This window comes from Helicoverpa armigera, chromosome 23, assembly GCF_030705265.1.
Source record: "Helicoverpa armigera isolate CAAS_96S chromosome 23, ASM3070526v1, whole genome shotgun sequence".
In the NCBI taxonomy this organism is placed as follows: domain Eukaryota; kingdom Metazoa; phylum Arthropoda; class Insecta; order Lepidoptera; family Noctuidae; genus Helicoverpa; species Helicoverpa armigera.
This window is the reverse complement of record NC_087142.1, coordinates 5088400-5102262: the sequence shown is the minus strand read 5'-3', so window position 1 is coordinate 5102262 and position 13863 is coordinate 5088400. Positions and strand designations below refer to the sequence as shown.

Here is a 13863-nt window from a genome sequence, read left to right as displayed (position 1 = left end):
AATGTGGGAAAAGGAACGTTATTTCGGTCGCAGGGTTTCAAAATCAAAATGATTTTGGGTACCGTAGAGGCCGCAAATCAATGGTATAATTTTGTGAAGGTGTTTTAAAGAGGTTCGATGGATAGGTAATTTATGAAACATATTCAATAGTTTTGACATGAATTGATTTCATTATTTTAGTAAGTTTAATACAGCAACTTTGAATGAAACTAAAACGCTATTTTGAGGGTAAAACTTTTAGATGAAAATTAGGTATATTAAGCGTAATAAATTATTAGAAACTTCATCGTTAGTGAGATTCAATTCACTTATATTAATTTTATTGAGCGCCTCTTATCCAATGAAAATTCATTGGAAAAGTTTGAATCTTCTTAGCAAATTGTCTTTTGTTAAATGTTATTAATAGTTACCTACAAAGAGATAAAATATCAGCACTTGTCGCTGAGACTAAATTGTCTTTGCCTAACATTTATAATTCTAAATGAATCCATCATTAAGCCTTAAATCGATACCTAACCGAAATACATAACTATCTGTCTAAATTTTAACGGTCTATCACGGTTCATGTTATGACATTTTTGACAGACAGAGAGCGTCGAGCGAGGCGTAGTCTTAGTAATAGAGCCTCCAAAATCTTGAAAAAAAAATCAATAGACAATTTGCTCCGCAACGAAACTTATGTCCACATACATGCTTCATATTCTTACCCCCGTCAAAAGGATTTCGGGTGACAGACAAACAAACACAAAAGGTGGAATAATGCTCGCAATTTACATAATATAATGTAACGGCCCGTTTACGGAGGTACGTTCTGATTTATTGCCAATATGGAAAAGGTTCTTGTATGAAAACGAAAAATAAAAACGTGAGTCCTTAGCTGCTTTAAGAGATAATTGAAAATTTTAGGGTACTTGGGTACGGATGTGCTTTTGTTTTGGCCTTTATTATTGTCTTTTGCTTGGCGTGTTACCAAAATTCTCTTTATTACGGTTGGCTGCGACAGTTTTGAAATAGAGACCTCAGTGTTACCGCAATGAAATTGTGTTACGGTTATAATAATGGCTAAGTAAGAGAAAAAAAATATGGCTTAGTTACGGCGTTAATTTATCGTCTCAACAAAGAATCATTCAAGAGAAAAGCCCCCAAAATTGAGTTGATTAATCTTCTACACTCTATTGTATAAAGCACAAAGATAGACAAAAATCACCCGACTCGAACATCCTCCGAGCCATAGATTATGCTTAGTAAGGTGACATTATCGCCAAATGAATAAACGCTGACGTGAACGAGCGCAGATTCTTTGAGTAAACGATTCTGCGGCGGTAGATAACATTCGCACTTAATCCGGCATTCGTGGCCGATCAGCCGGCCCGGATGGCCGAATTCGAAATAAGCCGCTGCTACCGGCTACGGCTAGAATATGGATATTTTAGGCGATACGAACTATAGACTATAGAACGGCTGATTCAAACTGGGTTGAGGTTAAAATTGTTCAACGGTCGGCCATGTTTTGAAATTCAAGTTTGGAATAAGGATTCATCCGTATTGATTAGTTGGAGAATTGGAGCGTAAAATTGTTTTATGCTAAAATACTGGTGCTTAATATTTAGTAGAGCTGAGCCTGAGAAATATGAATTCTGTTTAATTTGCTTCTACTCCACAGTATTAATTAATTCAAAAATATAAATTTGAAACCTCACTGAACTGTACTGAAGAGTTAATAAGTACTACTAAACTAACCATTGTTACTACCATAAAAGCCGCTACACTAACATCATAAATATATAAACAATAGCGAGGTACAAGCGTTGCAAGCTTGATATACGAATGATTGTTTCCCAAGCCCCGGGCAACGTGATATTAATCATATACTAAGCCTAAACAAACAGGACTCGGTCCTACACAAACACATTTCTAAAGGAATCTAGCTCGAACGAAGAAGATTTATGCGGAGATAAATCTTACGATAGTAATTGTTGAATGCTAAGAAAATACTACGAAAATACCCAGTTTTGGAAAACTGAAAACGGGTTTCGTTGTTCAGAACTATTTTAGGAAAATGCTTTGGAATATTATTTCTATCTTTTCATTATTTTTTCTCAGCTTTAAGTCAACTCAATTCTGTTTCCATCAAGTGGATACAAATTCAGAACGTCACAGAAAAAATATATCTATGAACTAGGTAATATTTTATAGAGCCTAGTCTATTTTATTTCACTGAAACAAGATTATCTGAAGTTTTTAATTGAAAATGAATGTAAAATAGACCACATAAGAATAGTAAGACACCAGCCATAAATCCAAGATCGAATTGGACATCTTAAGCACATATAAACAAAGTAAACGGATACTAAATAAAAATGCAATATATTCAGTAATATATTTTCTAGCTACTGTTTTACAGTTAGTGTGCCATAAAAGTGTTAAACACACATTGAACTCAATTACTAGGAGTATTAATGCAACAGAGATGTTAAAAGTTTTGTTGCAGTATAACGAGCTCTATTATAAATTGTTATAAACAACGAATATGTAAGAAATAGTCCTATATACTCATAAAAACAGTACTTAAGGTATATCTATGAAAATAGAAAAATGTGTATTTTATTTCTGCTTTAAGATACCATAATGTTTCAGTGTTATTAGTCCTTCGCTATTTTAAATTGTTTCTCCCAGATATTTCCAACCAGAATTAAAATGTGGTTCGACCTCTGTACCGTTCATACTCAGGTACCAATACCTCTTACTAATGTTGATCACTGATGGCTCACTACAAATTTATCGGTAGCCATATCTTTTGGAATATATGTATGTACTTTAGTAGGAATATACGTAGGTGGCTACAGGCGTGAGTTACTCACTCCATTTCATTTTAAATGAGCTTTAAAATGTTTCATTTGGTACGTTTATTTATAGACCCAATATTGAAGGTATTCATTAATTGAAAATTCTGTAGTTTTGTGATATTTTAAGCTCATTCCGATCGTGACATTTTGTGTCTTTTAAACGGTATGATTGTTTATTTATGGTTGATAGTTAATTTGTTGATTGACACCGTAATACTTTAAGCCGATTGCAAATTATGTTATTAAAATTAAACTCCAAATTATTGCTATCGTCAGCTCACCATTATCAGTCAAACTTCTTTGTAATCAACTGATAGGGTCACATACAAATTTTCTGTTTTAGTAGTTCCTAAGATTTGTACGTTTAAGGAAACAAACAAAATAAATTATTTGACTTTGAGGAAGTTCCAGCAGCCACAATCGATATTAGTTCAACAAAATTAGAACTTTAAAGTATTTTCAATGTATTTATATACGAACTTAGCTGTTACCGGTATAGGTGTTTTAATGTACTTAACATTGAAATCGTTTTAATTGTTTCTCCTTAATATTCTCACGTAGTTTCACATCTTAAGAGCGCGAACTTTATAACCGCTAAACCTTAGTGTTTCTGAACAAACACCCGTAAATTATGAAGAACTAAATGCTTCAGCTAAATGTGAGGTTTATTATATTACCTGGTTGGTGAACTGAACTAGTATAAAACTTTGATTATTTGAAAGAAAGAAAATGCTGTATCCCGCGGTTCCTCCCAAAGTCCCGAGGTAACTACTTCCCGCAACCGGACAAAAATTAGCCTATGTAAGCCTTAAGTTTCACGTACCTACATCGGTTCAGTAGTTTTAGCATGACTTTAAAATAATTGCAATAACGAGGCGGAAATAGTAACAGTTTTTCATTCATTAACAACTGACTTACGAATAAGTATTTAAAAACATTCCTAATTCTCAATTTTCCTCAGAAAATTATACAACATATTTTTTCCTCCATCGCATTACAGATCAAATCACCTTACATAACCAATTTGAAAAATAAATTAAACATCAACCTTTTTGGGCATCAAATTCCAGTATTGCCAACCTTATTTAACTTATAAATATAAAGAAGGATGTTCGTAAGTATTTTTATGTATTGTTTTACCGTCCAATTTGATAGATGTTCGGCCCTTCTACTTGTCTATGCATAGTTGACCGCGTCATCAATCATTCGATCACGGTAGGCGTAATGAAAAATGTTGGTAAAGCATTATGGTTTATTTACAGGTCATTTAGACCTAGTTTATTTCTAGAAGCACTTATTTTTAGTCTCTTCTCTAAGTATTTATATGTCAAATCTGAGAATAATATATTCTAGTGCGTAGGATACCTACAATAATTATTTTTGACATTTTCCCAGGTGGAAAATTTAGTTAAAGGTCGCATCTCCCAATAAAAAGATGACATTGATGTACTTAGCTTGTCTTATTTTTTGTGAATAATAAGTGTGCTGTCATATTAACTTGTAAAAGGGATATACTCCTACAGTACAAATATTTATGTTTATAATTTTATGTCTTTAGCTCTGAAAGTAAAACAGTTTTCACAGCAGTTCATTTTCCTAATCACTCAATACGATTTTTAAGATCCTTGAGTTCCAAGCGGCTTCAATACAATAACAATCCCGAACTAAACAACATAAAAATTACTTACATTCGTCAAAAAAGGTGCATTATCGTTGATGTCTGTGAGTTCCAAAATCACTTCCGTAGTTGACCTCAAGCTATCTGATCCCAATCTTCCACCATGATCGGCAGCCATGATAAGAATCTGCCATTTAGTGAACCCTAGAGGCTGGTCCCTGTCCAAAGGCTTGGTGAGACGGAGACAACCATCATTGTCGATTTGGAGGAATTCCTTCTGTTCGTGCTTGACCAGTGAGTAGACGATGTTTTGAGGAGCATTCCTGTCTTTGATATCAGGGTCGTAGGCTTCCACCTGGAGGAAAAGGAGTGGGGTTATTTCTTGTTAAATTATATGAAGTTCTTCTATAGAATCATCGATGAAAATCCTTGTAACAAAAACTGCACACGGATTGGTCGACTTTTGTCAAGTTTAAAATCAAAGCCATGGAAGATGGAGATCAACGTTAACTGTCCGGATTTGATACAATCAATATTTCATCCTTAGTTAAGTTTACATTGAGACATCCGTTCTCTGCGATTTTTTTATATAATGTTATGATAAAAATATGGATTTTTTTATTCTTACCTTAACAATACACCCTTCATACAACTTCTCTTCCTCAATAGTCTTGGTGTAATTTGCCAAAAACACCGGCGGGTTGTCGTTCAAATTCTCAATATTGATGATGACTTTGGCATAGTCCTCATAGATGCCGTCAAAAGCCCTCACGTCTAAGCTGTAGCTGGTGATGTTCTCGTAATCCAGCTCATTGTTGACCCTGATCTCACCGGTAAAGTTCCTGATGACGAAGGCGTCGTATGTGTTGCCAGCGACGATGCTGTATGTGACCACGGAAGCTATGGAACGAAAAGTAATGGTTACAAACTTGTAAAAACTGCAGTACAGAGTACATAATTTCATTGTACTTTTAAAATTATTATTCAGGCACTTGACAGTAAGTCAAAATCAGAAAAAATATTCGTTAACTATAGAACAATTTCATTGCCTTACCTGTATCAATATCCAAAGCGTTCACAACAGTTACCAGCTCGTTAATATTAGCATTCTCAGCAATAGATTCTGCCACATATGTGTCTTGAGTAAAATGAGGTGGATTATCGTTCTTATCAGCTATCTCAATCAAAAACACTTGCTGACCAGCATTATGTTTGCCAGGAATCAAAGCCGATTCAGAATTGTCAGTCGCTATAATCTTAATGTTATAAAAACTCCTTTCTTCTCTGTCAAACATTTTTAGTGTTGTAATGTTGCCAGTTATGCTGTCAATGGCGAAAGGGTCCGATGGATCTCCTAGTTCGTAAGTAATTTGGTTGTTAGCTGATGTTCCATCGGCGTCAAATGCCCTGACTTGCATGACAGGTGTTCCAGGGTTCTCGTTTTCAAGCACACTACCCGTACGAATCTCACTGAATATAGGAATATTATCATTCACATCTTCTACTTCAATCTGAATTATAGTTTCAGCAGCTAATTTGTAATTGTTCTGTGGAAAAAATATATCTTTAGTTGTACTCGTAATTGGATTTAAAGTTGAAGGTTTGTTCACAGTTAAATTGGCTATAGTTTTATAATCAAGGGATTTGATTTTCGATTTAACTTATCGGTGTTATCGGATTTCATTTGCTCAGGCTTTTTTCGTAATTGAAGTTTAAGATATAAATCAGTTATTTAAACAAAATTGGGGTTCAAATTATTTACATAGCCTTAGGCTGGTTTTGTACTTAGAAATAATTTGAAAACATTACAGTATAACACGTTATTTCAAATTATGCCAGATTTAATATCTCTACTCAATTAAAAATAACTCAACATTAAACTAGTTTTTACCTGAATTCTAACAGTAAGTGTGTAATCAGTGATCTTCTCAAAATCCAGATGGTTTCCAAGCTTGATATACGCAGAGTTTGCTTCTGGTTCTAACACGAACGTGTGCCATTTGTTCGTCTGTTCTGTCTGACCTTGCACCAGCTCGAATTGGAGTTTCTGTTCTTCTGGTATATTTGACCTGTTTAAGAATAATGTCATTAGAACCTTCAAAATATTGCATTGTCTCTTTAATGATTTTGTCCCACACTTGTCCATCAGTAAAAGTTCCGTAGACATGTACATAGACCGGATAAGGAACGTCTAGTCACTATCAATTTTAAATTACTATCACTTTAAAATCAACCCCATTATGATCTCGCAGCTGCTGACTGTAGACGGTACTAATTGTACTTAAAACTACAGACTACGAGACTAAACTTAATGTTACACCAATTAACGTAAAATGAAGCCAAGATATTACAATGTAAGCCGCCACTCAAACGACTTTTGGACTGCAACTTTATGACAACTAGAACATTAAAAACTTATTGAGAAGTTTAAGTAACCACAAAACTGACATTAGCAGGAATGATTAAACTAATGGAGATAACATCTGATCGAAAACTAAGTTTTAAAGTTTCAGTCTAGATTGAAGCTTTAGGCCGCCCAAGATTTGCTATCTTTAGGCCTATCGTTGGAACTTTGTAGAACTTTAATCGTCTAATATCTTGATAGGGTCTTACACGAGGATCTTTCGTAGAAGTCTAATTATACTTTGATGTCTATTTCTGTATTGTTTACAATGTTTTATGTAATAACATTCTATACGACACGTGTCAAGGTCAATTCTGATATTATTTTACTTAACTACTAAAGAACATTTTGAAGGATGAACCTCTTGAATATTTAAGTCTGGCTTCCAGGGCAAAGCCGGATTCAAATTACTTTCTACCAACAAAAATATACCAATTGTAATACTCACACAGCCCTCACAGTAGCAATAGGCGTATTGAAATCCGAATAATTTTCTTTTAATCTAATCGGCTGATCAGGTACTTCGATGAAGGATGGACTTTTCTTGTTCGACTCCACAACTTGGATGTCTAAAGTTATAGAACTTTGTAGGGGCGGGTTTCCCATATCTTTTACTATCGCACTCAGCTTAAACTTATATCCCGGCGCTTTCTGTTTCAAAGAAAACAAATTAATTAGCTCCACGTGTTGGAGAAGTTTATAAAAGAAAAAGTAAACGTATTTATGTAACGACTTGTGTTACCGATAAGGTTTGTTATGTTGGAGTTGCTTCATCTACATTGTACTTGGATAATGATTTTAGATTAATGCAGATTTAAAAAGTATATTTGCAATTACAGGTCAGCTTCCAAAAAAAATAAGTTACACTATCACTTAATTAAAAGTCTATTAAGGTCACACGAATCTGTAGATATTGTGTTATTCAGTTACTTGCAATTATCAATAAATGTCATAGCTCCACTAAAAAGTCGAAGTAAAAAAATTATACTTACATCAATAGTCTTATTTAAAAATATGACTCCGTTATCTGGATCTATAAAAAAATACGCTTGGTCCGGTGAGTTGGAGTCCAGACTATAATGGACAATGGAGTTATTTCCATCGTCTATGTCCGTTGCTGATATCCTCATCACCTCTCTCCCGCTCGCCAAGTCTTGAGGGACCGACTCCGAATACGACTGTATACATAAAAATTAAGTTAGATAACTCATTAATTTACCATCAAATCTGAAAACTGAAAACTTCGTCAGGTACAATAAATAATAATAGGTTTTTCATCAACTTGGTCAAATGTTGTACCATCCTTCATTTTGAAACCTTAACAAAACAAGAAGTATTGAATCACACAGTATAGGTAGCACCGAAAATAGATACCTATTTAGACATGTTCTACGCGAAGCATGCCCAAAGCTTAGAGAAAGTTTTTTCCAAAATAATTATAATCGTGCAGTGTGATAAAATGCGCCTAGGGGGAAAGAGCAGCCTAGCTAAAGAAAACACACCAACTACAAATGTGCAAAGAAAGTGTATTGAAACACACAAAACACATAAAATATTATTACCAATAACGCCTTGAGCGGCGGCTTATGGTCCTAAATCAGACATGCAGCAACATGCAAGTAGAGAAATAGAATACTTTTCAAAAAAAACTTTCTTAATTTCAATTGGTACCACGGCTCTGATAACTACAAAGTTAACGTTATAATGAACAGCAATGGTAACAATCGAACAAATATACATATGATACAAGTAATAATTGCAATTTAATGTCATTTTATTTGTGCGGAACTCTCTCTGTTTTGTGAAATTCTCTCATTAGGACAAACCTTCCAGACATCTCCACGGAAGACCTTTGAAAAACAGGCAAGCGTTAATATAGTCTGCGCCACGTTTTGAGGCTAATGAACGAACAGTTAATTAGTCACAATTAGGAGGAAATTATCAGCTGCAAGTTGAAGCTAACGGTACACGCCAAAGTATGGAGAAAGACTTCATTAAGAATCCATTAAAGTAAGCTTGTAAGCAATTTTACAAAAACAAGTTGTATGAGATAACACAGAACGACACATTTTTTAACAACATCGTTAAAACATACTGCGATCCTTAAAATTTTAATTTTATCATGACAGAACACGTTATATACCAATTTTGCTGCATATCTTACATCTTTAGCTTTAGCTTTTGAATATTCTGGGTCAAAATGATCTGAATCAAGTATACTCACAACTTTGTCGAATACTGGAGGGTTGTCATTGACGTCTTCTATAATAATTTTGATAGTACATGCATCGTCGAGCTGTGGTTGGCCGTTGTCGCTAGCTCGTACTGTTATATAGGCTTCTTTCTCTCTGGACGGTTCATCGTGGTCAAACATCTGTGATATATCAGCAATATTAGTGGTTGGCATTTAGTTGTGTTGTTGTCTTTTGTTTGGTATGATGTTTCTGTTCACCTACCTCTGCTCCATTAAGATTGGCTTTGAACTCAGTAGTTAAAAGAGAAATAATAAAACATTGTTAACCAGTGAAGAAGATTAAGAAATGGTTCGATATTGTCCGAAAGTTAATCGATGACTAAAAGAAATTCATTTTGGATTTCACAATATTGAGTTAGTATTTCTTCAATTTAGAAGTCAGTATCAACATCTTCGAAGTTATTTAACAATTTCCTTTTTTTCATGTCGTAGGTCTTTTGAAGTTATTCAAGATTAAAAGTTATAATATAATGAATTTGTATACTTACATCACCTGTAGTAATTATCCCTGTCATAGGGTCGACGTGAAATCTCTCCTTCTCGCCAGGAGTGGAGACGAACTTGTATGTTACCGTACCTCCCATGTCTGGGGGGTCCTTGTCATCAGCATGGACCTAAAATTAGACATTGTGTTAACACTGTACTATATTTGATTAAATAAAAAAAGTATCAAATGTTTGTGGTCGTCTCAAATAAAGTCCTTTGAAAATTTATTTCGACTTGGGATGCCGCAAGGGAGTATATTTGGTCTTATCAATAAATTTGTAAGTTGTCGACTTTAGTATAAATTCGGGAATATAGAATTTGTGGTAAAACAGCTTTTACACCAAAACATATAAATATGACACTGTACTAAAACAATTTCGTATAAGCACATAAAATGGAATAAAAATATTTCACTCCTGGCTCCGAAATGGTTGAGAGAAACAGTTAAACAAAATATATTCGCCAAGATATAAGAAGCCAATATTTTCATACGACACGGTGCTCGTTTGACGCATAAAATATTAAGTGATTGATCAAACGAAATCGGAAGTCGATTTCACAAACGGATAAACAGTATTTTTTCCTCAATCCATAATATAATGTCGAGTCACTACGAGGAATCTTATTTATATTTTTATATATTTTCTCCCATACTTTCATATTTTTTTATACGAGTACGTTTCAATCATTCCTCGTTTAGATACGCTTTCTATGGGTATCCTTTAAATAGGTATTATTTATTTCTTTTGCATTTTGCTTGCCTTTCGTTGACAAACAGAATTTTCCCAGTTTATTTATACCAACTCTTCAGCTAATGACCTTTGGCATTATAAAATTATATAGAAGCAGGTGGATGTTTTACAGAGGGAAAAGTCATGTTTTTTTTTAAGTGCAGACTTAGTCCCGCAGCAGGTGATAGATGATATAAATATAGCTTACTCTATGTATAACGAAGATAGGCCGTACATGTGTGGCCAAAAATATCGACCCAGTGCTAACCGCTTTAAATTTAAATGATTTTCCCGCGGTTTCACCCGCGTCCCGTGGGAACTACTGCCCGTACCGGGATAAAATATAACCTATAGCACTCAAGAACATTGTAGCTATCTATCGGTGAGTGAATTTTGGAAATCCAACCAGCGGTAGCAAAGATTACCCCCTACATACAAACTTACAAATTTTACCTTTTTAAGACGCTTATATTAAGCCTGTAACTAACTATGTATGTAAGACCATCTTGGAAACTTAATTTTACCCACTTCCCGGTCTTCGATTAGGATGAAATTTTGCACATGCTCTGAGTTCTAATGGCAATATTATGACTGGCGTGTTTTTTATTTTTCTTTTAACTATTATTTTTTATAATAAATTAGTATAGATAAAAAGCTACTTACTTGGAACACATACGTTCCTGGAGGCTGCTCTTCCTTGACGGTCGGCTTGTAGTTCAGGCACTCCGTGAACAGCGGTTTGTGGTTATCCTTAACCAAGGGTTTATTGCCATTCGCTGCTACGAACTGAAACCGCGGTAGGCCATGCCTCTACGTCAATATTGATCTACATACACATTATCTAAGAATTTACGAATCACCCACTTCTTAGTAGTTTAGTGTTTTGATTTCCAAAGACAAAAAAAATATACAAATATTAATTTGAATTTTAAAATACTTACGGTCAAATATTTCTAATTGATTGGTACAATTTTGGAAAAATTGTACATTGATACTTTATGATTGGTTTTCAGAAAACAAACCACATTTGTTAATTAAGAAATGGGCGAGTCAATTGATATACCAAAAAAATATATACATCAGTAATCATTTTCAATGCATGCTGTCTAGTTGAAAAAAATATACTATAAGAAAAACTATTAACACAAACATGTACTATTCTGTGAGAAATATTAAGTCAATTAGTTTTTAGTCAACATGCAATGACGTTAAACTTATTTTAAACAAAAAAACAAAATAAATAAATTAACAAGTTACATAAATATTTTTGTCATAAATATGCGTTGCAAGACATTTTTTTAAATGAACATAATTGGTGTAAAAGTCTCGCAGTGTAAAGGCCGAAATAATTAAATAAGATAAAGTAAATAAAATATAATTGTGTGTGTATAAATAAACAATTATTATGTTATAGTATACCTGTATATATTCCGGGAAGCGCTTATATTGGATTAAAATTGGTATAATTATTAAATGAGAAGTGAAAATCACTTACATTAATCCATGAGTGCTAATAGCTTATAGTATTGCATTTTCACATATTAATAGACTTACATTAAAATATGAATACTCATGCAAAACATCTAGTATTTAATATATTCAATATTGAAATAAAGAAGCGTAAAAATAACACGAAATCTATGGGGATAAAGCTTTTTGGGGCAGGTTCATGATTGTGGTAAATGAGTATGTCTGATGGGATGGTACATAAAGCTATATACTCACGGAGGAGGCGTGTATCGGCTGGTACACACTGGTGTCTAGGTGTCTCGAGTGCCTTAATCTCGTTACATGGTGTGACGTGTGTTCTCGGGCTGTGGAATAAAAAGGTACAATTAGATTTTATATTCTTTGACTCGAATTTTCTGGCTTTTACTGTAATTTATTTTAGTAATGTAACCGGCAGCAGGGACTGTCATCAATAAAGTTTTCTTTCACATCATCATACATCTTTTTACAAAATGTTCGATTAGAAAACTGATGAAATCATGTTACATTTATTCTGCGCAATGTAAATAAAGGAAGACCCATATATAAATGCAAAACATAATTCTACAAGTAAACTCTAAATCTATATCCTAATTCCATTCGAATCGGAGTAGGAGAATTATTATCCGAGTCCACACGAAATTGAAGACACAATATTGCAGCAGGTGCTACATATAGATTAATCTTATTCAGACCACTGGGTCTGATGTCCGTACGTCTGTTCTGAACGTCTGCTTCTGAATCAGACGTGGTCTGACTAGGATGCGGTCGTCGATATAATTGCTCATTGGGACGAAGCCCTTTCGTGTGCAGAACTTTGATTGAATGCATAAACGGCGTATGTCAATTGATTTCTGTGACGTGGAAAATTGGTGATTGAATTAAAGTCTTTAATTGATTTAATTAAATGAAAATGTGATGATGAACTGACATGCAGGTCCACCTCTTTTATGCCTAGAATGGAAAGCACAAAATATTTTATGTCGAGTGCAAAGACATCTAAACTCAATAACAATACACTTTACTTTAAAAAAAAAACTCAAGGTGTCGATGACCTTTTTTAAAAAAATCAAAATGCATCCCACCCTCACAAACGAAAAGTACCTCTCAAAAGCATTTTTAAATATTTATCACCCTTTCTAGAAAACCAGACGCTGCCAACTAAATTCAAGACGCGAGCATATAAATAATGCAACCAATTATTATGTTAAAATCTAAGAACACTTCCAAGCTACGTACATTAAGTTATCAAGTTAATCTCAGGCACAATATCACTTAGATAAGCAGCCATGTTTACATAACGTTTACATACATATATGAGTGTAACCTTAGATTTAATAAGTAATCTAGAATGCTGTACTGAATATATTTGGCTTCTGTTCAAAATGTTTCGCTTCTCTGCTTATTTAGGCGGTTGGAATTACGTACCAGATATTCTGTGTAAATCTGATAGTAGGTACCTATTTATTTTTGCATTGTTTTGATAGCTTCTAGCCGTTTTATCAGGCTTGTTATGGGTAAAAAGTAGGTATTCTCTATGTCTTTTTGTAAGCGATAGACTATTATAAGTATGTAATTTTCACCGATATATAAAGTTTTACCTACGAGTACAAAACAATTATGAACATCGGACTTCCACATGAATAAATAGGCAACATAACTAAAATGTTACATTTTAAAAGTAACATATTACGTCAACACACTATAAAAGCAACAAGGCCCAATTTCCACGCCAATCTAGTTTATTTAAAACCAGAAAGTATTAACTTAAACGGAAAAGCGTAAAATAAGTACTGGCGTGTCTAGCATAAATAAAAATTCATGATGGCGGACATTTGGCGGGCATTTTTGGCTATTTATTGTTAAACCAATGCAATCCGAACCGAAGTGTCAGTTTGTCGACCAAAATAAACGCTAGTGCATGGAAAATGAGTTTTTAAATGGAACGGGAACAGTCGGATTACATATTATTTTACAATTTAATTTAAATAGCAAAAGTGAAAATGTTAAAGGTTGCAGTTATTTTGAGGATATTG

At 33.9% G+C, this 13863-nt stretch overlaps 1 protein-coding gene across 6 annotated transcripts in view; it reads right to left on the bottom strand.

The window, feature by feature from the left end:
* The window catches only part of LOC110380729 (DE-cadherin), a 195935-nt gene that overhangs the window by 30162 nt on the left and 151910 nt on the right, over positions 1 to 13863 (bottom strand). For 3 of the 6 annotated variants that reach the window (XR_010277642.1, XR_010277644.1, XM_049837753.2), the window contains exons 2-11: positions 12065 to 12153; positions 11003 to 11125; positions 9611 to 9736; positions 9093 to 9242; positions 7861 to 8046; positions 7317 to 7519; positions 6356 to 6533; positions 5519 to 6011; positions 5093 to 5364; positions 4535 to 4819 (exon numbers count right to left, since the gene is read on the bottom strand). Coding sequence is in view for 1 of the 6 variants with exons in the window: in XM_049837753.2 (XP_049693710.1) it covers positions 4535 to 4819; positions 5093 to 5364; positions 5519 to 6011; positions 6356 to 6533; positions 7317 to 7519; positions 7861 to 8046; positions 9093 to 9242; positions 9611 to 9736; positions 11003 to 11125; positions 12065 to 12153 (2105 nt within the window). In the remaining 5 variants the exon portion in view is untranslated. Of the gene's footprint in view, positions 1 to 4534; positions 4820 to 5092; positions 5365 to 5518; positions 6012 to 6355; positions 6534 to 7316; positions 7520 to 7860; positions 8047 to 8694; positions 8719 to 9092; positions 9243 to 9610; positions 9737 to 11002; positions 11126 to 12064; positions 12154 to 13863 lie in introns of all 6 variants that reach the window. The other 3 variants (XR_010277641.1, XR_010277643.1, XR_010277645.1) reach the window with 2 other exon arrangements.